The sequence below is a fragment of the Phalacrocorax aristotelis genome, chromosome 14, assembly GCF_949628215.1.
Source record: "Phalacrocorax aristotelis chromosome 14, bGulAri2.1, whole genome shotgun sequence".
NCBI lineage: Eukaryota > Metazoa > Chordata > Aves > Suliformes > Phalacrocoracidae > Phalacrocorax > Phalacrocorax aristotelis.
Genome location: NC_134289.1, coordinates 5,480,430 through 5,508,299, shown reverse-complemented (window position 1 = coordinate 5,508,299; position 27,870 = coordinate 5,480,430). Strand labels below are relative to the sequence as shown.

At 40.2% G+C, this 27,870-nt stretch overlaps 1 protein-coding gene across 7 annotated transcripts in view; it reads right to left on the bottom strand.

Annotated features, from left to right (window-relative positions):
- Positions 1–27,870, bottom strand: part of CTNNA3 (catenin alpha 3) — a 562,887-nt gene that overhangs the window by 475,166 nt on the left and 59,851 nt on the right. For 6 of the 7 annotated variants that reach the window (XM_075109794.1, XM_075109793.1, XM_075109796.1 and 3 more), the window contains one exon: positions 23,693–23,812. In XM_075109794.1, the coding sequence (XP_074965895.1) occupies positions 23,693–23,812 (120 nt within the window). Of the gene's footprint in view, positions 1–12,269; positions 12,539–23,692; positions 23,813–27,870 lie in introns of those variants that run through there. The other variant, XM_075109798.1, reaches the window with a different exon arrangement.

Genomic DNA, 27,870 nt, shown 5'->3' with positions numbered 1-27,870 from the left:
AACAAGAAGGGCTTCTTCAAAGACATCAGCAGTAAAAGGAAGACTGGGGGTACAGCGGGCCCACTGCTGAACAAGGAAGGGGCCCTGGTGACACAGGGTGCAGAGAAGGTGGAGTTACTGAATGCCTTCTTTGCCTTGGTCTTTACTGCTAAGGCTGGCCCTCAGACGTCCCAGCCCCCAGAGGAGAGAGAAAAAAAACTGCAGAAAGGAAGACTTCCCCTTGGTTGAGGAGGATTGGCTCAGAAGACACCGAGGCAAACTGGATCCTCACAAATCCATGGACCCCAATGGGATGCACCCACGAGTGCTGAAGGAGCTGGTGGATGTTCCTGTCAAGCCACTCTCCATCATCTTTGAAAGACCGTGGGGGACAGGAGAGGTGCCTGAGGACTGGAGGAAAGCAAATGTCACTCCAGTCTTCAAAAAGGGCAAGGAGAAGGACCTGGGAAACCACAGACCAGCCAGCCTCACCTCCGTCCCTGGAAAGGTGATGGAGCAGTTCATCCTGGAGGCCACCTCCAGCCATGTAGAGGAAAAGAAGGTTATCAGAAGCAGTCAACATGGATTCACCAGGGGAAGATCATGCTTGACCGACCTGATAGCATTCTATGATGGCACGACTGGCTGGGTCAATGAAGGGAGAGCAGTGGATGTTGTCTATCTTGACTTCAGTAAGGCATTCGACACTGTCTCCCATAGCATCCTCACAGGCAAGCTAAGGAAGTGTGGGCTGGATGAGAGGACAGTGAGGTGGACAGAGAACTGCCTCAACAACAGAACTCAGAGGGTCGTGATCAACGGAGCAGAGTCTGGATGGAGGCCTGTCACTAGTGGTGTTCCCCAGGGGTCTGTGCTGGGTCCAGTCCTGTTCAACATATTCATCAGTGACCTGGATGATGGGACAGAGCGTAACCTCAGCAAGTTCGCTGATGATACCACGCTGGGAGGGGTGGCTGATACACCAGAAGGCTGTGCTGCCATCCAACGAGACGTGGACAGGCTGGAGAGCTGGGCCGAGGGGAACCTCATGAAATTCAACAAGAGCAAGTGCAAGGTCCTGCCCCTGGGGAGGAAGAACCCCATGTACCAGTACAGGCTGGGGGCTGAACTACTGGAAAGTGGCTCTGCTGAGAAGGACCTTGGAGTGCTGGCAGGCAGCAAGGTGACCATGAGCCACCAATGTACCCTTTTGGCCAATGCAGCCAATGGTATCCTGGGCTGCATTAAAAGAAGTGTGGCCGGTAGATCGAGAGAGGTTATCCTCCCCCTCTGCTCTGCCCTAGTGAGACCACATCTGGAGTACTGTGTCCAGTTTTGGGCCCCCCAGTTTAAGAAGGACGTGGAACTGCTGGAGCAAGACTAGCAGAGAGCTACCAAGATGATCAGGAGGCTGGAACATCTCACTTACGAGGAAAGGCTGAGACACTTGGGTTTCTTCAGCCTGGAGAAGAGAAGACTATGGGGGGATTTCATCAATACCTATAAATATCTAAAAGGTGGGTGTCAGGACGATGGGACTAGGCTCTTTTCAATAGTGCCCAATGACAGGACAAGGGGTGATGGGCACAAGCTGGAACACAGGAACTTCCACCTCAATATGAGAAAAAACTTCTTTCCGGAGTGTGCCAGAGCAGTGGCACAGGCTGCCCAGAGAGGCTGTGGAGTCTCCTTCCCTGGAGACATTCAAAACCCGCCTGGACACGGTCCTGTGCCCCCTGCTCTGGGTGTGCCTGCTCAAGCAGGGGGGTTGGACGAGATGATCTCCAGAGGTCCCTTCCAACCCCTACCATTCTATGATTCTGTGAGACCTGCATGAAATGTAAGACTGAAAGGGAGCAAAATTGACTAGTCCTTTTTCAGAGAAACCGAGGAATCAGACAAGTCAGTTACACTTAAATTCCTGGGGCAAAAAATAGAACAAATAATGACGTACACTATTTAGTTAGCTGGAAATAGACACAGGAATGAGTAATAGCCACCATGGGTTTGTCAGAACAAGCCTTGCCAACTCAGTCTAATCTCCTGCTTCCTCTGTTCTTGTGGTCATAAGATTAGTAGTAAATGTCTCATAATATGACTAGACACTTGACAGTCTCATGGGACTTTCTCATAAATAAATGGGGAAAAAAAAGATTAAATTACTCTGGAATCAATGGAGACTTCTTAAGAGCAGTTACCAATGATTCATTGCAACTACAGAGGAATGCATTACATGATTTTCTGCAGGGGTCTGTTTTGGGTGCCTCACAATGCAACTTAACTTGGATAAGAAAATAGAAAGGGATTTGTTGGGCGTGCAGGAGGATAACGGACCTTAGTGCACTGGAGGACAGGATTTGAACTCAAAGTAATGCTCATCAGTAGGTGTGATGCACTCAGACAGGATACAGTTCAGTAAGGATGTGCACAAGTCATCACATGTAGGCAGGAACAGTCAGCTGCGCAGTGTACAATTAGGAACAACTGATTAGACAACGCAGGAAATTGTTCAAGGATCATAACGATGATTGTGCTTGCTTAGAAGGTAAGTCAAATCACATATGTGTAAATAGGAGACACTAGAAGAAATCCTTCTGGTCTACTTATCAGCAGCATCCTTTAATAAAGGAGTAGAACTATTTGAGCCCCAGGATATAACTGAAGGTGTCAAAAGCATGACCTAGGAGAAAAGACCGAATTATTTGCGGCTAGCAGTTTTAAAACAGAGAAGCCTGAGAGAATGCATGATAATACTTCGGTGAAGCAAAATGGAATAATCTACTTCTGTCCATGATAGCAACTCCAAGATGCAATGATCTTAAATGTATTAAGGAAGATTCAGTTTAGACATTAGGAAGAGGAACTTCCAGTGAAACATTAAGGACAACCAAGGGATGTTATGGAATCTGTCACTGGAGGTTTTAACAAAATTTTAGATCAAGACAACTGTCAGAGTAGGTCACAGTCCAATATTATTGACATAGTTCGTCTAATTCTGTAATGGAATAATGTTCTCTTGATGTACCTTTTAGTTTATGTTTAAAAAAAAGAAACCAAACCCAAGAAAACCAAAACCCTCATAAATAGATCTGAATATATTTTTTCGTTAGATTTTTTCCATACTTGTAGTAACTCCCAAAGCAATTTGACACAAAGAGTATCACAACACAAAGGCTTTATCAATATACCCACACCAATAAAATTCTGTCCAGAAAAGGTTTCATTTATATCACCAAATAAACTTACCTTTTTGGTATATACTGTACCTAGACAGAGAACTTTGCTTGTGTGGTTATGTTCAGAAAATTATTATTTTAATTTTTTTAATGCTCTTAATATGACAGGGAAAGAAAAATTTGGATTGGCCTGTCCCAGTGACACGGAGATTCTGCAGTCAAATTCATACGTCACCATACTTCCCCCCCCCCCCCCCCCCTCCATGAAACTCAGAGCATATTATGAAGCAAATCATGTATCATGGACCTTTTCACTGTCCTGCATATTGCAATCTTTTACTGTAAGAAAACTAACCTGGGTTCTCAAAATTCTGAATTTCATGGAGCAACTGAAACATGACTCAACATTTTTATGCTAAAGATGTTACCAATAAAACTTTGATTCTGTATATATCACAGCTTTATAGAGCCATTATTCCACTATGATTCCATCTAATGCATGAGCTTATTTCTTGTCAGAGAGACTAGCTATGCTGTGGGAAGATCTACCTGGAATGAAATTTATTATTTCCTTGCAAACAAGCAGATGCTTCCATGTGAGACAGTCTAGATAGCAGAAACAGAAAATTTACTCAAACAGCAACTGTTTGAGCATCAACCCTGCTACCTCAACCCTTGAAAGACGATTAAAAAAAAATTACTGATTTTAGTGAGAAAGCACGTGCTTGTTACCTTGAGATATTAAAAGAAAAAGAAAGGTTACTTCTATTTACCGTCCAGACAGAGCAGAAATCTCTAAAGAAAAAAAAGGAAAAAACCCACCCCACTAGATATTCCTTTACCAAGAATACACAGAAGACTGACAAACCAGTCTTGCAAGATCTGTCCCCTAGAAAAATCCCCTCTAGTTTAATCTCTGAGCACTGGCTCTCCTGCTGGAATCTAAGCTGCTTGTAGACATCCTGCTGGTTTAATTGATAGGATAACAAGGACCATCAGTCAATAAACTTATTGCCTCCTTAAGCCTTTCAGGGCTTGCACATAACTCTGCAACGTATAAAAACGTAACAGAATTAGGTTGTCCTCAGTAGGGATAGCTGCAATCTTTTCCATGGTCATAAAAACCCCCACATATACACATTTCATGATTGCCAGGCATGAAAAGAAATGCGTATGCACAAATCACAGAGTAAGGAAATCAAATATACCACAACTGAACATGCAGATTGCTTCTGAAAATATTCAATCATTCAGTTCCAGGACACAGGCATACTTCAGTCTCAACAAACTTTGAGGTAAATATGGAAAAATAAAAGCCACAAATGGCTTAAAATCTGACAACCAAATTTAGTATCAAGAGGCAGCACCAATACAACTTTCAAGTTTCTTGTAGTTCTCATAAAAATGAAGACACAATCTCTTTCTTACAAGCAAGTAGATGACTCTAGTAAAAGATTAATCTTTCACTTAGGAAACACCCCACTCCCTCATGATATTGTTTATTCATACAAATCTACTTCTTTTGCCATCTCCCCTGTACGAACAATGCAGTCTAAAAACATACAAGCATGAACTTTCATCCAAATCACTCGCCCACACAAATTAAACTTTTGCCCCAGTTACAAACCACTCACATTTAAATAGCGATATTAATTTGGAAAAATCCAAGAGTACTTTCTATATTATAGCAAGGGTAATCAGGACACTTCATACGATAAATTTGTTTCACTACAAGTAGCTACGAAGTAAGCCTACATGGACACGGACTTCTGCAGATCACAGAGTGGGCAAGTAAACCAAAGAACATTTTAAATCATTTTAACTCAACAGGAAAATAGAGAGAAGACCAACCCAAAATCTTATAACTAAATACAATATATCTTATAACTAAAAACAATACTCAAGCTACATAGAAAAAGAAAAAGGTGTTTTTCTCTATATTCTCCTAAACAAGAACCCCATAACATCCATATAGAAGGAACTATAACAAGCATGCATACTACTTTAGTATGTATTGCTGTGCAAAACATCAGAGGCCTGTACAAAAATAATGACTTTGTCCCATTAAAAAAAAAAAACCACACCAAAACCACAAATGCACAGATCCTATTACTGAAGCATTCCAGGACAAGCATTTTTATTTGAAGAAATAGATTCAAGTTCGTATATTACAAGCTCTGTAATTCATGCTGTAAACACACTGGCCTAAACTGAGTTAGCTGGGGGGGATTTGACAGTGACAGTAAAATCTTCATGCAAAATATTTATGTTCTTATTCACAATATGTTTCTAGATTTTTCCTCTTTAGCTGGTCTAGTCTCCTAACTTAAGACTGCTGCTTGCTTTCCTCTCTGCCTAATTGTAATGTGGATTGTTGCCCTGCTCAGGGTGTTAATTACTGTACACTCCATGACGTGAAAAAACGAACGAAAAAGACTCCCTGTTTTTATTTTGCGTTCACATCTTCTTGAAACAACACTCATTCCTCAACATCAATTTATGGGATTATTATATATTTTAACTCCCTTACTTGTTAACTTACAGAAATCTCTATATAGTCTTACAAAGTATTTGGAGCACTGCCAGAGAGGAAGATGATAACTAGAAGATATTAAATACAATTCATCTGCATTAAAGCAAAGCAGTAGTCTAACATTAATATACCAACACGCAGTCGTGAGTGACACCTGCATGCAAATAAAGGTAAAATGCAGTTCCTCTCAAAAAAAAAAAAAAATGCACTTAGCTACATTGAGAGCATTGAGCAACCTGCCTTAAGACAACATATCTGCGTGAATTCCAAAGGTGCAGATCTTTGCCATCTGTAGGAATGAGATAGACTTGAGTCTAAGCAACAGTATTTGTCATGAATATTTTTCCAGGAGTACTACTATAAACAGAATGTTCTTATGAATTTAAGTTATCAGGGCCCACTGCTTTCTTTAGACTAGTTAATATCAGTAAGAATAGCCTAATATTTTATATAAATCTAACTTGCATAATGTAAGTCTTAGTAAATGCTTCATTGCTCCTGACTTCTGACTTTCTGCATGTTCCGAATCATCTACACCTTTTTTCCCCTCCTATTACATCTTTAGCTTACTGAATTCAGCTGAATGCCACAGTTTAAGACATAAATTATCCATGTCTTAACAGCTTGAATTTAGTCAATCTGATGCCCTTGAAATGCAATTCTGCAAGGAAAAGAACGTCTTAATTTAAGGATGAAACATTTTTCTCCTATCAGATTACTCCAACATGAAATACCTGGCCAACTCTATAACTAATAATACACATATACAAGATAAATGTGTTTTCAGTTCACTAATGCAAAAATGTTGACTTATTTTGGGGTTATTAGATCACCAGGGAGTTTATATGTTCATGTATTAATTCTCAGAAGACGGCAGATTTTTCAATTGTACATTCCACAATGTAATGTATTTCTATTTTATCTTCAGAGACATCTAGGCTTGTGATTGTTTTTCTCATTCAACAGTGAGACCATTCATTTTAGCACGACCACATTCATACAAGAAATAAGATGGAACCTTGATGTATTTCATTTTCTTACAGCCTTCACTGCAGTGATTTACTGAGAGGAGTAGCATGCAATAGCTGGTTCTCAGAGTGGCAGTGGGAAAACTCATGCTGGTTGATATATTTTTTCTTTTGTATATTGTCCTCTCCCTCACCTGGACATGTATGTTATGGGTAGTTCAACAGCAACAAAAGTCAGATTTGCTTTGACACACTACTGGGGCAAGGCTAAGCAGCTTGCCCAGCAACAGGCTGGTAAATGAAAGAGGAAAAAAAACCACAAAGAAAATGTATCACTGGCAGTCTGTCTGTGCTTGAGCTGTAAGTTGCATTTATCAAAACTGTGTTCACAGATAGATTCTGGAAATTATTTTTTAAGTGGTGAAAATCTTAGGAAAAGTCATGGTAACAAACTTCAGATATGATATACAAACCCTATAGAAAATAACTGATGTTCTTTTTTAAGTCATCCTTGTGCTCCATTTTCATTGCAAGCACATATAGGGTGTGCCAGTAACAGGAAATCACTTTGAAGCTATGAACTGACCTGCCAGATTTTAAAGATTTTTAAGTTGTCTTTTGTAACTGATGAAGTTCATTGTTTCAGTGCTTTGTTTCTGCTGACCTCCTGCTCTCAGGCAGTTTTCAGTTAACTCTGTTCATGTATTTATCTTCACGCCCCTTGTTAAGAGCCAAAAAGTAGCATTTTGGATTTTACTCTGACCACTGATCGCTACATGGAATAAGAGATTTGAAAAAGAAACAAGTTTGAAAACTTGAAAGACTACCTTTTTTTTGTGACAACTAATTAGAATTTACATAAAATTATCAACCAACTATCTAGCACATGAGATCACTGTTGTTTTATATGACTAAACTTTGTGTTATGTAGCCTACACTTAGTTTCCTCCTGCCAGATATCTGCATTTGTCTCTAGAACAGTCTCACACACAAAAAACCTTAACAGGCTCATTTCGGGTTAAAATCAGTAGTCCTAAATGCTCTTAGCAGTGCAGACAAATAATTTTGGTAAGCCTATTTTGTCCTCCTCGTTGGAGAGCCAAGATCAGGTCTTAAGGAAATGAAGCTGGCAGGGAGCCATAGCATTTCAGGCAGATGTGGATGGATGAGGGCACTGGAAGTAATCAGTCAGTTATTGGGGTCCTGTGAGCAAGCACTTCCCTGAAGCATATTCAATCCATTCTCAAAAGCGAGTTATCACTTGCCTCTTCTGGATTTCACAGGGCTGTATTGGATGTGTTGTCCAAGGCCTGAAAACAGTCCAAGGACAGGGAGGCCGGAGGCAGGCAGACACGCTCTGTGTCACAAAAAGCATTGAAGGATCCCCCCTTCCACCCACTCTCAGAAGGTTACAGAGCATATCTGCTACCCCACACCTCTTCCTCACACAGAGCTACAGAAGATACTAGAGAGTGCATAGTACATCTTCAGCATCACTGAAGTCCCCCACATTAAATAGATCCACTCAGATCTGCAAAGTAGCCCAGCACCAGGATGCAGAAAAGAGCGCTGTGCCAGCCCCCTTTGCTGAGCTGTGTCAGAACAGAGAGAGAAGAAACATGAAAGGCCAAGACACAACTGCATGCTGCAGAGTTCCACAGGGTCTTGGGGGATTCAATAAAAGCAGAGTCTGGTACACAGAAATAACCCAGCCTCCTCACAGGGAATGCAAGAGGAGCTCTGCTCTTGCGCCTGATGCAACCTGAAGCACAGTCAGAAAGGACACAAATACTACAATCCTTCATCCAGCCAATCTCATCAATTGCCTACCACCACCTACGCCTAAGCTCGGCTCTGAAAACCTATTCAACTAATAGTTAAGATAACACTGGCTATAATTGCACATTTAAGGATAAAACTGAATAAAATCTTTTCAAAGCAAGGTAAAGTACTGGTGCTTTGCTTGGAGTCAGTGTATACTGTCCCTGAGCAAGCCACATCCTGTAACACCCTGCTGCTCTTCATGCCCATCTATGATCTCTGCAACTAAGTTTAGCACCGTTAGCAGAGTTCTACATGTGTAGTGGCTCCGTTATATTTTTTCACATTATTTTTCTTTTACTCTTCTACTCCTTCTTACACACCAATCCATTAGGAACATAAAGATGTAAGGGAGAATTGGGAAGGTGATACACGGGGTGAGGAAAAAAGCGTGTCTCAACAACAACAAAAAAATTCACCTGCTTTTTAATGGGAAACAGAAGGAAGTACCCCAAAAATCAAGATAGCCAAGACTTTTCTCCTTAAAAAAAGAGCACTGTGTAAAAAACCATTCTCCTAGGCCAGGTCAAGCCCAGGAAACCCCAGGCAATTGGCAGATCCACAGCCTCTTGACATACTCAGTCCAGAGCATTATGATTAAGTATTTGAAGAGTTATATTATTTTAAACACTCAATGCTTTTGGCGTTGTGCAATGCATATGGTATGTCAGGATCTTTACCCCAAGGTTCTTATCTAAATATATGATAAAAGAGAATATAATTTCCAAAGAGAAGACACAAAGCTTCTGACTGCAGGGACCTTGTCTACTGGCAGAGCTCCAGGTTTCAAATTGTCTGTCAAAACCACAGAAGGACTAGGGTCTATAGAGAAGAGCTTAGCACTTTTATTTGCCGGAAGTGATTCCTGATGAGTTCATGATCCATTTCTACTGTTCAGAATCTTGCGAACACCACAGCATATCAGCTGGGGGAGCAGACTAGAGGGAAGTCAGGAAGACCACAATACCGTTGATGCGTGCAACACCATTGTTTTCTAAAAACTAAAATAGCAGATACAATTCAGAAAGCAAACAAATGGAGAAAAGAAAAATATTGTTTGAATTATAGAGACAGGTGTTGTGATAACTGTACCACACCTGTCAAAACACTCATCTTTCCTTTGCATGTAGTTTCTCTGTTAATTTAATCACATATACTTCAACTATACTTAATGTCTTGAATTATATTTTTTTTTTAACTAGAATCATAGAATCATTAAGGCTGGAGAAGACCTCTAAGCTCATCAAGTGCAACCGTCAACCCAACGCCCCCAGGCTTCCTAAACCGTGCCCTGAAGTGCCATGCCTACACGTTCTTTGAATACCCTCACTGATGGTGACTCCACCACCTCTCCGGGCAGCCTCTTCCAATGCCTGACCACTCTTTCAGGGAAGGCATTTCTCCTAATATCCAATCTAAACCTCCCCGATGCACCCTGAGGCCATTTCCTCTCGTCCCATTACTCGTTACTTGGGAGAAGAGACAAACACCCACCTCGCTACAACCTCCTTTCAGGTAGTTGTAGAGAGCGATGAGGTCTCCCCTCAGCCTCCTCTTCTCCAGACTAAACACCCCCAGCTCCCTCAGCTGCCCCCCATCAGACTTGGGCTCCAGACCCTTTACCAGCCTCGTTGCCCTTCTCTGGACACGCTACAGCACCTCAATGTCCCTCTTGTACTGAGGGGCACAAAAATGAACACAGGATTCCAGGTGCGGCCTCACCAGTGCCAAGCACAGGGCCACAATCACTGCCCTGCCCCTGCTGGCCACGCCACTGCTGACACAAGCCAGGATGCTGTTGGTCTCCTTGGCCACCTGGGCACTGCTGGCTCACATTCAGCCGACTGTCACCCTGCACCCACAGGTCCTTCTCCACCGCACAGCTTTCCAGTCACTCTTCCCCAAGCCTGTAGCGTTGCATGGGGTTGGTGTGACCCAAGTGCAGGACCCGGCACTTGGCCTTGTCAAACCTCATACAATTGGCCTCAGCACATTGATCCAGCCTGTCCAGATCCTTCTGTAGAGCCTTCCTACCCTTGAGCAGATCAACACTCCTGCCCAGCTTGGTGTCATCTGCAAACTTACTGAGGATGCACTCAATCGTCTCATCCAGATCATTAATAAAGACATTAAACTTTCTCTTGTTCTTTTTTCTTTTAAAATAAGACTTATCAGAGATAAAAAGACCAGGTTTTGTTTCTGTACACAGAACAGATTGCCACAATCATAGAAACTTCCATTATCAAGTAATTCACCCTGCTATTTTCAGCTGTATCATGACATGAACACTAAGACATTCCTTCCAAAGTGTGCTGACTGCTTAAAACAAACTACATTTGTTCTCATATATATGTACATAATGTAAAATCTCCATTTTTATCAGGCAAAATCGGAGCTATAAAAGATGAACATGCTCCCTGAAATACACTCCCTGGCATGGTACTTAGGGACATGGTTTAGTGGTGGACTTGGCAGTGCTAGGTTGGACTTCATGATCTTAAGGGCCTTTTCCAACCTGAAATATTCTATTATTTTATGATTCCTTCAAATACCTCTCAGCTACTTCTCTCTCCATTCTAAGATACATTAATGACAACTTCTGAAGATGTGGTTTGAACCACAGGAAACTTAATTTATGCTTAATCTGACTGATGGCTTTTTGACCATGGAAGGGATTGACCTTCCTTGCCTGATTCTGAGACAAGTTACACAGCACTCAACTCAGAACTAGAAGTTCTATTGCTCCAATAAAAATAAAAAAAACAACAGAATATGTTTTGCTGTACTGGTAGAATGCCACAGTTGAGCAAAAAGGGAAAAATACTAACAGATACTGAACACTGAATCGTGTACTCCTCTGTAAAAGTGGAAAAGGCATTCAAGAAAACAGGAGGGAGAAAGAAATATTCCTGACCTTCCTGTGCACAGCAGAAGGACGTCTTAAGACCTGCATAGCCCACAACCACAGGCCTTCCATGGTTCTGAGGCACAAGGGCATCAGGCACAGCCTTAGTTTCCAAGAGGATCTCCCGCACTAAGCACTAGGCTTGAAAGCTCACAGGTTCTCTGGTGACATTTACACTTATCTTTCCACTTTTCTAATGTTTTAGACTTTTCTAATGCAAATGGCTCTTATTGACAAGCAAAGAAAACCCACACAAACTTCCACAACTGTGCCCACTTTGGGGCACATTTGAGTTGCCCCAAAATAGCACTTAACTGAAATACGAGAGAACTCCTCTGATTCTCTCTCATCCGTTCTCCCTTTCCATATTACTGCTGCTTCCTTCCCTCCCTAATGTTCTCCATCCTAACAGGAGTTTTGAAAACAGCAAAGATATACATCCAAATGTCTCCAACAAGCAATCCTGTTAATTTTTATGTAGCTTCACAAATACATGAAACAAGTATTATGCGATCCTGTTGAAGATCAGATGAAATTTCTTGCCCAAAATAATTAGGAGAAACAATCACGAACAAGGATTACAATCAAGTTTGAGGCTGTACTTTGTCTTCTCTTTGTACTTCCAATTCTGTTTACTCTCTCTTCCCATGTCTCAGGTTTGCTGATGCTACTATTATAAGTTCCCTTATATCAATAAGCAGTTCACAACAATTTGAAGTACTACATTTCTTCCCCTATGGCCATATAGAGATCTCTTTTTTTCTTTTAACATCTGTATCAGTGCCTTTCTATCGCAAAATTCTCTCAGGTTTCAAAAAATGTACTTTGCCTGTCTACCTGGAAACAGGAAAAGATCATCAGAACAAACACAAGCAATTAAGACTCACCTATCAAGTCCATTTTTTTCCCCAGTTGCTGAGCCCACTCTTCACCCCTCCTGAACACACAGAGTATTTTATTCTCTTCTCTAGTAGGTTATTATATATTCCAAAAGTCCAGGATATAATTCATGAAGTTCATACTGATTTGCAAAGGAGAGGTGTGGTGCTCACAGCTGTGTGCATTCGTTAAATTTACTTTAGAGTCCATGCAAAGCTTATTGCCATTAAATTCTTCCCCAGCAACAGGACTAAGTATAATTAATGGAAATCTCCACAAGGGGTCTCAGGAGGAACATTATTTCTGAACAAAGAAGACAAAACAAAATAAAGAAGGGGGGTGAGAGGAGGTGAGATTGCTGCATATCTCCTGGAACACTCAAATAATTTTTATTTTAGCTGGGAGAGTTAAAATATGGGGAGTTGTTACACAGCCCTCTTGATTTCTACTATTCTTTGGACTCTTCTAAAAACATAGAATGACTACAGATACTTCAAAAAAAAACTAAACAAAACACACACACCCCCCACCTTGGTACTCTCTGCATAGAAAGTATCTGTGGAAGAAGTCTACCCATGCTACCAAAGTAAGACAATTTTTAAAAGTTTTTCCATTATCTCAAAGTGAATTATACAGTAATAGTAATACTGCTGTGTCTTCTTAATGTTCATTCTGAGTACAATTCACATGAATTGTGTGCTGGTAGTGAACAAAGCCAGGCCTCCAAGTAAGAGGCAAGCAATTTAGTTTTAAAACATTTTATTTACTGAAATTGCTCTTGTCCAATTAGACTAGACTCTGATCCTAGCTATATTGGTGTAATTTTATAACACTATTAACTTCCTGAAACTACTTCAGATTTAAACAGATTTAAATAAAGTCACCTCAGAATATAGAAATTAAGTATTGACGTCAATAAAATAAGATGGAAGGCAGAAGTCCCAAGATGGTAATTCTCAAAGCAGTCTCCGTAGACCACCTGGGTTATATAGATCTATTGATACTTACTATAAATGAGACATTGGGCACAACAAAGCATTAACTGGAAGCAGAGAGGACAGTATTAAAGTCCCCTGCAAAGTGGACCATTTATGATCCTTGATTATCTCCTCAATACAGAAGTTTACTAAAAAGTAATCCTCTATTCAGAGGAGCTTCCATTAATCAGAAAATAAGTCATATAAACTTGAAGCATGCCCAGCTCAGACATGTTTATTAAACCACTGCTCTCTTACGATTTCCAGTTATTCTCAAACACTTTGTATACCTCAAAGCCATTTGGCTAACATGGGGATTATCTTATCAGGCAACATAAACCGATCCAGGGTTTTTTCTTAAAATGTGTGACTTGTTCTCTGTTATGGAGAGAGTTCATGAATAAGCAGCTGATCATGCACAGAATTAATGTCATGACAAAATTTGCACTGATTACAGTTCAGATGTAGATCATAAAGCGGACAACACAAGACTCACAGAAAAGCAGCTTGTGTGTCTTGGTCTGTGTGTATCTTGGACATACGTAAGAGACTCAGGAGCCCAGAGGCAAACCACTGTCAATCATCTGATGTGCTCTATGCCCAGAGAAGCAAGCCGCTTCTCACTGCAACAAGAACAGCACAATTTTGTAGCTCTAAGGAGACAGTACTTCAGTTACCCCTTTATTCTGAATTAAGCAGGAACCTGCAGCCGCTGCACTGTGTTGTCTCATCTTTCTCCAGGAAAGGTGGTGTCTTTTCAGCTACAGAAACTCCCTAGGAACACCATGCAGTATCCCAGAATGCAGACCCACACTGACTGCGCAGGAACTCCCAGGTGAACTCAGACTGCCATGACTACTATCAGAAGAAAGTAAATCCAGACAACTTTCAGAAAAAGGTAGTGGAGTGGTTTGCAATTCTTGGTGGTCTTATGAAAGATTACAGCATGCTCAAACAGTTTAAATGTGTGATTTCCAAAGTCCACAGCAAAAGGTGCCTGTCTGATATCAGCATTTGGAGGTATGAAAGTATGGCTTTTATAACTTTATGGTCAAAGAAAGGACTTTCAGTGGCTGGCTGAATTCTACCAAGGTGATTACTTCATTGTTGTTAGGATTTTAGGTATTAATTGGCCAGTATACAAAGAACCTTGTATTTAGTTGTTTTCAATTGAGTTTTTAAGAATCATCCTTTTAAAGTAATTAGCATATTTTGGATCACCAGACACAATATTAATGCAGCAATGCATTGATTTCTCCTGTTATTTGTTCATCAGAAGTGCTGGTGACCACTTGTAATTCTAAAATCATCCCAGAGACTTCAAAATTTTTCCCATTTTGCAGTGGACCAGAAAATTAAGCACTCTGAAAAACCACTGTCAAGAGAAGAGACACATTACTCAGAATTACAAATATCAAACTCACTAGACCGTGTTGGTTTAAGCCTCACAAATCAAATAGAACAGGAACTTTAATCTGAATTTGGAGCAAATACTATTTTTGGGTAGAAGACAGTCTGTCCATCCCAAACATAGCCAAACATAACTTTTAAATAAAAAAAAATCCAACCAACTACAGCAGTTATCTGTACCAGAAGCTAATGACTGCCATTTCAGAAAGTCTAGACACTGTAGCACAGAATTACTCCTTTGTGCATTTTAATACACAGATTCATTATTTCACCTTTACTCTCAGCTAAATCATATAATCTGCTTTATCTGTCCCACCCACAGTTATTCCTCCATACCAGGTGCTCTTTACTACTGTCTTCCTTGAAGATGTGAGGAACTGTAATTAATTAGGCCAGAAAAATTATCATTGAAATAAGGGCAAGTAGTCACTTTGTCAAACCACTCTCTAATCCTAGATTCTTAACATACGCACCCAAGTCTAGTTAATGTCACTGCATCTTCAGCAGCTCAGAGAATACCCTTTTTCTTTAAAAATCCTAATTATTAGGATAGAGAGCCTGATCTTACAGTCTCTGCTCAAGAAAATCCAATACCACTTCAAAGTTAGCAATAGATTTGCCTTAGGAAAGGCTCAAGGAACAAAGCTCACAGACTTAATCAAATTAATTCTAAATCACTTTGCTTCTCTTTTGAGCACTGAACATTTCCACTTTGAATCTCTGCATCATCCTAAATTTGCACTGTACTTTCTTGATATAAACTGAAGAGGCGATAGCTAATCCTTCTGGTCAACATTTGCAAGTAAATGGGAAGCAGCAAGGAGAGACCAGTTTCTCCACTAACCATAGTACTAAGGGATTGTGGGACAGGAATTTATTAGGATGACATCAGTGATTAGCAGCTGATTAAAGCAGGACAGGATAATCAGTCACTATTTTCCAAAAGTGGCCAGGGAAGCTCATCATGTAGCACAGCTTGACCTAGCATCAACATCAAAGAGACTTACACTACTTAACTCTGCCTTAACAGTAATAAACTGTTAAAATACACTTGATTGCACTCTTTTTTTAATAAACTCTCCTGAGAAATTAAAAACTATTAACCCCAAATAATTTATTCCTTTTAAGGCTCACCTCAGTCCTGCTGTATAAAAACACAGTTTTGTTAGCTCCTTGAGAGGATGTTGCTGCCTACAGAATACTGTAATTGTCATGTTATCAGTTACTGTTGCATCAGTGAGTACCATTCTCTTTAGACTCCAAGCCCATTTACATTCCACAAATTCTGGTTTTGTCCCACATTGGAATAAACATATCATCTGAAGTATCAGTATATTCCATTTGGGGAAAAACAAAAATATGTTGCTAGCCTACTGAAAAAATAATGCTCTAATCTGAGCCACAAGATACCACTGAAGTAAAATACCAAGTTAAAATTAATGTAGGACACATATATGGTACCATACCAAATGTTCAGGTACAAAATCAGTGGTGTTTGCAAGTCCCCCATGGCACACACTCAAAATTCTTTATCAGCTTTTTAAGTCATGCCCTTTAGCGTTACTTACTTAGCTATTACTGTAATTTAATTCCTAGCTGAAGATCTCATTTTCTTCCCACTGTTATACTCAATTTAATATGGTTTGGTTTTAAATTACCTTGGTATTCCATGGTTAAACTTAAACCATTATCTATCCTTGGCTCCCAAGACATTTTAGATACATTTATCAGAGACAAGACTAGTCTGGAATCTTTTACCCAAACTGAGGACAGCAACTCAGTTTCATAGAAACAGCAATAGACTGAACTTTGGAAAGACCAGGGTGGGGGAAAGCACCTTTAGCCCTCTGCTCAAGTCCCAGTCTTCCTACAGTCCCCTTCCATTTCCTCAAGAAAGTGAGAAACAGGTTTAAATAACCCCACTTATCTATCTCAAGTGCTTTACACCATCACTGTTTATATTCCTGAAAAATATATAACTGTTTCAGAACATCCCTTTTTTTAATTTTATTTCCCTTGTAATGTTGAAGTTTTAAAGGGCTTTTTGCCATGGGCACCTCAGATAATAATTTGACTCTTCATATCTTGGAGGATGAGGGCTTTACATACTAACTACCTATATCCTCCACAGAGTATATGAAAAGGGGAAAGAGATTATTTCTCATAATTCTCATTGTGGATACAAGATAAACTAGACTTCTGTCCATTTCCCCCAAATTCCAAAACACTTACACCAGCTCACACAAGAATATTTCAAAGACATGCAAGACAGTTACGCTTTTACCTTCATGACTGGATCTTCAGCAGGATTTGAGTGACTACTTCTCTCTTTTTACATTTGGAAGACAAAAGTATACCGCCCTGTTTCTTTAAGTGTCATCCATTTATCACAGCTGGGAAAAGAGCAGTTAGGCACAAATGGTTCCTCTTTGAGTTTTGGATACACCTTTATTGGTCCAAAAGAGGAATCCTGCCCACTCTTCAGTTTGTCCGTGTTCATACTTCCAGCAGAAATTTCAATACCTTTTTAAAATTCTTTATAAAGAAACTTGTATTTACTAAAAATCTGCTTCTTGTTATGCCCCATCACATTGACTAACATCAGGCTGGATTCTGAAGACATCAGCATCAGGCACTAACCACAAAAAAAGTATCAGACACTTAGATGCAAATGTGACCGACCATGCAACTACACTTCCTGGTTTCCCACCTAGGGTTTCTTGTCTGTTTTACCCAATTTTGACACTCAGATTTTTACAAGTAAAGTCTTGACCTGACCAGCAAAACCTTTGTCCTGCTCATTGTGCAGCTGCACAGTGAGCGCACCAGATCTCCATATTAGGAGCCACACACACAAAAAAAACCCACCACCCTCAGAAATTGCCAAACTAGGTTTTTTTAAAAGAAATTCTCTACCATGCCTCATTTTTTTTTCCCTTGTCATTTGACTTCTCCTTCCTTCAAAGGGAAAAGACATGACTTTTTCTCAGAGTTCTGGCTTCCACACATGGATGGAAAAGCTGCGCACATGAAGATACGAACTGTGTGCAGCTTCAAGTCATGCAAGACTAGCACTACAGACAGGCAAACCCAGAAAGAGCTGAGCTGTTAAACTATGGTGCACACAGTGGCAAAGTTGAAGGGGGATACAAAACTCTTACACCCCACCACCCTGAATACATAATAAAAAGTTGTAAACAAGGGAGTATTAACACTTTTGGGTGGGCAGGGGAAAGGAAAACTTCCCTACACATTAAGCAAATATAGACACACAGGACAGAGAGAAGCAATGGCTAAATGACAAGAGCTGTAATCATGGCACTACAAAGAAACATCAAGTGGCTGTAAACAGAATTGTCATAGTTTTACACTCTTAGCTACTGAGACTGATTTGTTTGCTTTTTTTAAAATTAATGCATAAATCAATTATTTTAATTACACAACATCATGATAGATAGTTGTTCTTACATCAGTGGGAGATGATAAGCTAGAACACTGGAAATATAGCCTATACTCCCATTTTATAATTTATAATGTGTGACTAAATATTAAAGGAAAGATGGCATTTTGAGAAAAGCCTATGGGAATCAAATGACTACATGTCCTTAAAATTACTCTAAAGTGAGGTGCTAGGCTTGTTTGAAAATTCCTAAGCAAGAACTCTTAACATGTCCAACCCAGCAGAAGAATAGGCAGTGGCAGAGTGGTAAATACAAAAGTAAACAAACTCACCCATTTATTAATTTAGGATGGCAATTTGAAAGACATAATTCTGCCTTTACCCTCAAATACACAACCAAATGTACCGTCATTATTAAGTTTAGAAAAAAAATGAATACTCATTCAAATTCATTGAATAGCACAAGCCTTAAAAAATTCCATAATAATTCCTGCCCTTTGATTTGCATCTCAGTTACTGCACATCTTTTAGAAAGGCAGGGATTATGGATATAAAGGCTACAAGCAGTGGTTAATTTACAGCACCTCTTAGCTAAGCCATCTCAGTAGTTCATTGTCAAAAACATTCATTTCCTTTCTGGTTTGAACTTTTCTGATTTCCATGCATTGGATCTTGTCATACTTGTGTGTACTAAAATAAAGATTTAGTTAAGTACCTCTATTTGTGATAGTTCTAAGCCATAACCTTTTCCAGATAAGCTACAATGACTGGGCTCCTTGAGATTTTCATCATAATGCTTGTTTTGTTGACAACAAATAATTCAACTCTACTCTCAACTCCTCCAATTTCAGCATACTTTTTAAAGAGTTTGTCACACAATAAACCTGCCAGTTAACGACGTGATAATCTCTTTTGAAAACTTGGCTGCTGTTTCTGGAGTAGAGCACATCTCATGCCCAGCACAATGCCATCTTAAAAAGCAAAGTGAACAATCAAAGGTAGAGAACAAAAGTGCACTTATTAGATTTTAACAAAGAGAAATACCATTTGACTGTAGAAACAGGTCTTCATTCCAAAATAAAGAATTTTAAAATGTAAATTTGACCTGTATGATAATGAAGACAACTGCAGTACTGATAGCAATGGGCTGCTCTGAAGTAGAACAGGTTAAGAACTCTACCCCGTCTCCTTGAAGCATTATTTCCCATAAGCAAAGACAATTACTGTGTACCCCATAAATGTCTCCAGTACAGTCCTTACCTCCTTCAGTTTCTAACACAGCTTCTTAAAACATTTCTAAATACAACAATCATCAGGAAGCAATCCTAAAAAGATTTTAAATTGGAATAAGCAAAATGGTTTCACATAGATTCAGTCCTTTAACACAAAATTACCCTGAGGGCATACAATCAAAATCAAATAAGTAAACCTTAGTTTAGCATAACTTTACAACAGGATACTGCTTTTGTCTGTGTTCACATATTAAAGTTTTGTTGTCAACTGTTGGATTACCACATTGCTAGAGACTTGTAGGCAAAAACTAAGTGTCTCTGAATTACAGCTGGCACTGCTACCGGCCTCCTAAAGGCACTGTTAACACTAAGAACAGCAGCAGCAGGAGCGATCTTTCAGTTTGACAGGTGCTAAACACCACTGAATTTGATTATAATTCCATTTTTATTGTAGCTATTGCCCAACACTCCTGAAATATCCTTACAATAAGATCTTCACAATGAATAGCCCTAAAGCAGTACTGTTCCAGCTGAACAATATATGGACAATTTCCCTTCAGTAAGAACAAGGTCCCATATAAGAAAAAAGGAAGTGTACACCTACTACGGTATCCCAAGAAGAGTGTTGGGACCTGTCATTAAGTCCCCTCTTATCCCACAGTGCTTTACCATTCTGACCTATCCCTGTAGATATTCATATTGCAGATGTGTTAATATTTAGGTTGATACAAAACAATGCTTAATGTAAAACTTATTTAACTCTCACTGGAAGCATTCCACTAAGTCACAGAGCAAGAGAATAGTTCTACTATTCATTGTGGCACAGAACTATTCTTTTTTAGTCAAATTTCAGAGAAGACAGTCAGTACCAAGGAAATGAAAAGCTTGTTTTAATTCAAAGGAATTGCCAGACAGTCTCCTGGACAAGAAAGAAAAGCTACATATCTTGGAAACAGGTATCACCTGGAAGGCTTCAAAATGGCAAACTGGCTATAAACTGATTTTCTCAACCCAGACAAATTTCTCTAGTGGATACAACCTAACCCTTAGAATCATGCAGAAAGATCAGGTCACCATACGTTAGACAGATGAAAGGACATCCATCTGCATGGGGGAGAGAGAGTGCTAAGTGAGCAACTGAGTAACAAAATAATGCGATCACCGAAAAGCAAGTAATTTTAAGGCAGTTTAGCACACTGAAACATCTCTGTGCAGGGTCACACAAATGCCAGAATGGAAAGAGTAAAAGGCATGGGACCATGAAGCCCATACCAGGGCTGTGGGTGGGTCTGCAGGAGCCAGCACTCAGCTTGGCCAACCAAGGGACCACAACCCAAGTGTGAGCAGATGCTGGGCGTTTCTCCACCACCATCATTTGGCAACATTTGCAAGGGGTCAGCCTACATTCCACTGTTGAGTATAAATATTTTGTATTTCATCTTCATCTGGCCTGACTTCCAACTAACTTGGCTAACAAGCCATCTCTCTCAGAAAAGTATGGCAAGCCTGTAGAGGTAGAGATGTGTATTCCACTCACCAAGAGTAAGAAGGAAAGCTCTGACACAGAGCAATGTATTTGGGAGCAGACTTGAATATGGTGGGAGTTCATCACAGGCAGCAACAGTAACTAGATGTGGCATATAGATGCAATTCAATATTTCATATTGTGTTTGGGACACAGAGGAATGGTGACGAGCATTGCTCAGGCTTCTTGACCACAACACTAGATGTCATCCACACTGTTCAGCTTTGCAACATAAAAATGGCTGACATCAAGAACTGCACATCTTCCCCCTCTGCAATCACCAAAGAATTTAGCCACCGTGACCAGTTCCATGCCAGCTCATACACACACTCAGCCTATTTGCAAAGGTAGAATCTGAGCTCTCAGGAGTTTAACCAACATATGCTAACAACTTTGGGGTTTTTGTATAAAGAAAGCCAGAACTGAATTCTTGACCTCACTGCCCGTTTTAAAGAGACATTTCTCTTGGCAATCTGCTGGCTATCTGAAAACTCAAGATCTACCCCATTCTGAAAATTAACAGTTAAAAATTACTTAATATAAACCATCACCCCAAACATGTTTACCTCTTGTACACTTCTACAACTCATAGAAGTTTGGTCTATATTATAAATCAGAGTCAACATGGGTCATTTTAAATATCCTTTAAAAGGCACAGTTCTAATTTCCCATCTGTCCTATAAACTTCAACACTGAAATTCAACACTGAACATTGCTATATTGCACTTTGTCTCATGTCTAAAAAATAAGGACAGAAGCAGATAACCATATTTCATGCAAAAGCAATATTCATTACTCCGACTACATAAAATGCTTACCTTACCATGAATGCATTCATATTCATATTGTATACAATTGTCTGCCTCCAAACAGATAATAGTGATTCAACATTTTGCCAGTGGGACTATGAATATACCCTTAATCTAATAAGAGAGCATGTAAGTCATTACCAATTAAATGCACACACTCCACCAACTCAGATACAAATGTCACAAACTCAGAACAGCTTCAGTCACAATTCAGGTCTGTGCTTTTTGCACAGTAATCAAACCAAATCTTGATCTTTTACAGACAGATCACTTTCCAAAACAGGACACAATTCAAAGTATCTTCTAAAACAAATTAGATATGGCAGCTTTTCAAACCCCTCACTGCAGACTCTCCAAGCAAGTTCTATTGAGATGAAAATCTCAGTATCAAAACCAGGTAAAATAGTAGTCAAGAGAATCATAAAACTACTGATCAGGTACACCATGCAAATTAACTAAGACACAGAGAACATCGCTAGTCTCCCTCATTTGTTTTTGCTTTGGGGTTTGTTTTTGGTTTTGTTTTAATAATTTCAGCCTTTGCCTAGTTTATTTTCTTAATAGCATTGTATAACATTTTAGAAAGATTCAATCACAGAATAGAAGACAGAATAGCCTATCTTCTATTCTGTGATTGAAAGCAAGAAGTGATTTTACACCTAATATACCTTTAGAATCTCCACATGCAAAAGCTTCTGCTGGCACAGTTAAACATAGATCAGAACCAGCATGAGGAGATATATGCATGCCTGATATTAAACAAGGATATTGAGATTCTCCAAATGGCTTGAAAGAGCCAAGTATTGAGAAGGGAATGGTAGTGAAGATCTGAAAACAGGAGAAAAGATGCACTGCTCTAGGTGAAATGAAGGATGTTGTTGAAGCATATTCAGAGCCTGCTAGAGAACCAGACATATATCACTTGAAATAACAAGGAATTTTGTAAAGTCAAGAGTGAAAATTCAGACTAGAAAATCTACTCCAAATAGAAGTGTGATGCTAGCCTAAGAAGATAATTTACACTTCCTGGCTCAGAAATGTTCTCCAAGCCCTTGCAGATATGACATTTATTATGTTTGACCTAATTATGAGATCAGATAACATAAAGCCACATTAGTTGCCAGTTAAAACATTGTCTTTTGGTTGCTGGCAGCCCCATGTCAAAGGGCACAAAGAACTATGCTACGGTGCTACTAGTGTAACAGCTCCCATCACACAAACTCACCCAAGCCAATTGCTCCCTGACCTCCCTATCTCAAGAATCAAATATTCATGTGTTCAGATACCATCTGTCCCTGAGCCCTTTGCTAATTTTTAACTCTCTAATCAATTACCTGATATAAACAACTGTAAGTGATCTGCCCCCGAGCAAATGAAGTGTTTGACAACACTGACACCAAGTGACAGAATTCAGAAAAATATAAACCAAAACAACGCCCACATAGAAATGCTAGAGCATTTCATCAGTGTGCTCTGAAAGAGGTAAAGTCTTATTTTACAAAGAACACAAAATAATACCTATTATGAGAACTGACATTTTCACAGAAGCCATGCATAAGTGACAGAAAGTATGTCCAACATTAAATACATGTTAACAATTCAATTTAACCTTGTTCTTGCAAGCATGAGTCAAAGACTGCGTACATGCCAAAGTTCTATGCAATCTAGCCTTGTAAATTCATTTCTAATGAAGGAAAAATTAGTGGTTTGCATGCACGGTCAACATCTGATTCCATTAACTTATGTGGATTTACTTCATTTTTTCAAATCAAAAAACCCAAACAGTATTTTTATGCCCTTTAATTAAAACAAATTTGTTATGTTAATGAAAAGTTTAATAGTCTGCTAAGTTTCACTCGCTTTATTTATCTTTCTGTTGAGAAATCAAAAACCATGCAGTCCAACATCATAGGCATTAAATAGAATTGTCACCCCTCGTACTGGTTTACCTGATGACATTACACAAAGCATAAAACCCTACTGATCAAACAATAACTCTGTCAAACACATCAGTTTTACCAACCACCATGTTTAGGCCCAGTATTCTATGTTTTTCTACCAAGCTTCCATGTTCTTACCTGCTGACGTTTGTATGCCAAGTAATCAAGATTTTCCAGATCTTTTCGAAACTTCTGGTAGGTTTTCTGTAGATCAGATTTACTGGATACATTTCTTAAAGATTCGAATGTTCTTTGAAACTGTGTTGGTAAAAAAACCAAATACCATAATTCACACAGTTGCTGTATTTTTCACTGTATCAGGATTTTATTCTACTAAATACTAATGTTATGGAGCTGTGTCACCTCTGGAGCATACCACCTTCTAGACATTCCCACAATTTTGGTTTGAAATCACTCCCAGAATTTAAAGTATAGTACATATGCCCCATTTAATTAAATTAAATAGGTCAGACTTGCATGAGACAAAACACTAGCAATCAACACAGTCTCTAAAGGTTAGTTTTCTATGCCATGTTACAGGATAGAATGTATTCATATAGATTATTTTTTTCCAATTAATAAAAGCATATGCAACTTTATACACGCCATGAAGTCCTCATTCTATCAAGCATAACCATAGATCTTATATATAACAGGGTTTTCCCTATCAAGTTAATTTACTTAAGAGTGATTTGCAAGACTGGATACTCATCTTATGCGATGTGCTCACATTCTGTATGACAGCTGTGACAGCATTAATTATACTTAGTTACAGATCTTACTTTTAAATTTAAAACTTCTTTCATGCATACACTGTTATGAAAAATAGCACTAGTATTTTCCAAAAAGATGAACAATACCAACCCAGCTGTAGGGAACTGTAACAGAAAGGTTAAGATTTGTGCAAAAGGAGAATAGGAGCTACAGTTTCCTTGCTACCCTCAGGAAATCACAAACCTTCTCTGACTTTCTGTTTCCCCATATGTAAATATTCTCCTTCACCGCAAAAGCATGTGACAGCTGTAAAGCTGTAAGTAGTTCAGAAATATTTTGTTATCACAGTGATTACCACCGGAAGCAAGCCTATAAACATTTATTTAGACTGATATAACCAGGAAGAACTACATGTCTTCTAAATCCATCCGAAATATTGACTTAACTTACTACAGTTACCAGCCCTGTAGATAAAGCACCTACTGTAAGCTAGTGGTAAGGCATGTGGTACCGATGTCCAGGGAATGAGGCAAAAGACCAGAATAAAGGGACTGCTTTCCAGCCAGTTCTGGAAAAGCAAGCACTTCACTAGTAAGTACAGCACTCATTCTTTTATACCTTTGCTAAAACTACAGTCACTGAATTGGAAAAATGAACCATCGGAGTAGAAGAAAACAAAAAAACCAAACCAACTCCATTCATCTGCAGTCCCTCTTTAAAAAGCTGACAACAGAATGGACAGCTAGGGCCAACTGTGGATGCAGACTGCTCCTCACTGTGACTCATTCTGTGGGCATTTGACTGAGATCAAGCCAAAGTTGCATACACTGTAGAACAGCCACTAGGTAATTCCTCTTTGGGGATAAGCAGCAGATGCAGTGGATTTCAGCTGATGATTTAAAACACAAAAATACATCCTGGAATCTTCAGGCAAGTTAGCACTTGTCATTTGCCACGTTGCAGCCTTTATTTCAGTCTCGCTGCTTTCATAACCAAGAAGCAAGTTAAGGCAATGTCTATATCTAATTGTAATTTATTTTACTATACCTCATTCAGCACCACTAGAGTTCAACTGGAGATTTCCTAGTTGCATTTGAATTATTTGCTACCAAAATATAGAAAAAAGCTTTCTCACCCAAAGTATACTTCACTGAATTCTGTAACATCACAGGTGACAGAACATGAATCATAGAATCATTAAGGCTGGAGAAGACCTCTAAGCTCATCAAGTGCAACCGTCAACCCAACACCCCCAGGCTTCCTAAACCGTGCCCTGAAGTGCCACGCCTACACGTTCTTTGAATACCCTCACTGATGGTGACTCCACCACCTCTCCGGGCAGCCTCTTCCAATGCCTGACCACTCTTTCAGGGAAGGCATTTCTCCTAATATCCAATCTAAACCTCCCCGATGCACCCTGAGGCCATTTCCTCTCGTCCCATTACTCGTTACTTGGGAGAAGAGACAAACACCCACCTCGCTACAACCTCCTTTCAGATAGTTGTAGAGAGCGATGAGGTCTCCCCTCAGCCTCCTCTTCTCCAGACTAAACACCCCCAGCTCCCTCAGCTGCCCCCCATCAGACTTGGGCTCCAGACCCTTTACCAGCCTCGTTGCCCTTCTCTGGACACGCTACAGCACCTCAATGTCCCTCTTGTACTGAGGGGCACAAAAATGAACACAGGATTCCAGGTGCGGCCTCACCAGTGCCAAGCACAGGGCCACAATCACTGCCCTGCCCCTGCTGGCCACGCCACTGCTGACACAAGCCAGGATGCTGTTGGTCTCCTTGGCCACCTGGGCACTGCTGGCTCACATTCAGCCGACTGTCACCCTGCACCCACAGGTCCTTCTCCACCGCACAGCTTTCCAGTCACTCTTCCCCAAGCCTGTAGCGTTGCATGGGGTTGGTGTGACCCAAGTGCAGGACCCGGCACTTGGCCTTGTCAAACCTCATACAATTGGCCTCAGCACATTGATCCAGCCTGTCCAGATCCTTCTGTAGAGCCTTCCTACCCTTGAGCAGATCAACACTCCTGCCCAACTTGGTGTCATCTGCAAACTTACTGAGGGTGCACTCGATCCCCTCATCCAGATCATTGATAAAAATATTAAAGACAACTGGCCCCAACACTGAGCCCTGGGGAACCCCGCTCCTGACCAGCCGCCAAATAGATTTGGCTCTATTCACCACAACTCACTGGGCCCAGCCATCCAGCCAGTTTTTTACCCAGTGAAGAGTACACCCGTCCAAGCCATGAGCCGCCAGCTCCTCTAGGAGGATGCTGTGGGAGACAGTGTCAAAGGCTTTACAGAAGTCCAGGTAGACAGCATCCCCAGCCTTTCCCTCATCCACTAGGCAGGTCACCCTGTCATAGAAGCAGATCAGATTGGTCAGGCAGGACCTGCCTTTCATGAAGCCATGCTGACTGGGCCTGAACCCCTGGTTGTCCTGCACTTGCCTAGTGAGCTCACTCAAGATTTATCGCTCCATAACCTTCCCCGGTACCAAAGTCAGGCTGACAGGCCTGTAGTTCCCTGGATCCTCTTTGCAGCCCTTTTTGTAGACGGGCATCACATCAGAAAGCCTCGAGTCATCTGGGACCTCCCCTGTTAACCAGGACTGCTGATAAATGATGGAGAGTGGCTTGGCGAGCTCCTCCACCAGCTCCCTCGGTACTCTTGGGTGGATCCCATCCGGCCCCATGGACTTGTGAGTGTCTAGGTGGTGCAGCCAGTTGTAAACTGCTTCCTCCTGGATTATGGGAGTTTTATCCCACTCCTCGTCCCTGCCTTCTAGCTCAGGGGGCTGAATACCCTGGGGATAACTGGTCCGAATGCTAAGACAAAACCACAAGACACTCTATTCTTTTCTGTTTGACTTCATTATCTTTCACCTTTTGTAGGTTCTGTTGTTTTCAGGTTTTATCTCTGCTCCAGAATTGCTCTGAAAGCTTTGAATTTGCAATGCTTGCTTTCACCTATTCGCACTCCAGTGTATCCCCATTAGGTGGAAGTAATTTAATTACATCTGCAAGCAATACCTGAGTACAGTTTAAGCTGACCAAAAGCTATCTATAGTGTTCCCTCTTTATAAGTGTGTAAGAAACTGCTCATAATCTATCTGTAGAAGTTCATCACATACTCTCAGCTCCAAACCATGACACACTCCTCCAGAAATTACCCCAAAGCTGCTGCACCCTGTTATAGGGTTGAGTAATACAGAGAAAAGATCTCTAATGATTCCCAAATTCACTAACTGGACACAAGTTACAGTCTTTTTCTAAGCATCTTTTTCGGTTTTTTATCATCAACATGTTGGACTACAGTAAAGTTCTACAGTTGTAGAATCATCGTCACCACCATCCTCTTAAAGATGTATTTAATCCCTTGGCTTCAATTCTTCCTTTGGCAGGTATGGTACTAGCAAGCTCACTCACTTCCTTATGTCCTGAAGCAACCCAAACATTAATAATGCATTTGGTTCTCTGGAAAAAGACGTAAGAGCCAGCATGTGAGTATGAGTAAATACGAACCAAATGTCTAACTATAAGGGCAATATACTTCAATAAAATACATGGGGAATGGCCAGAACATCCATT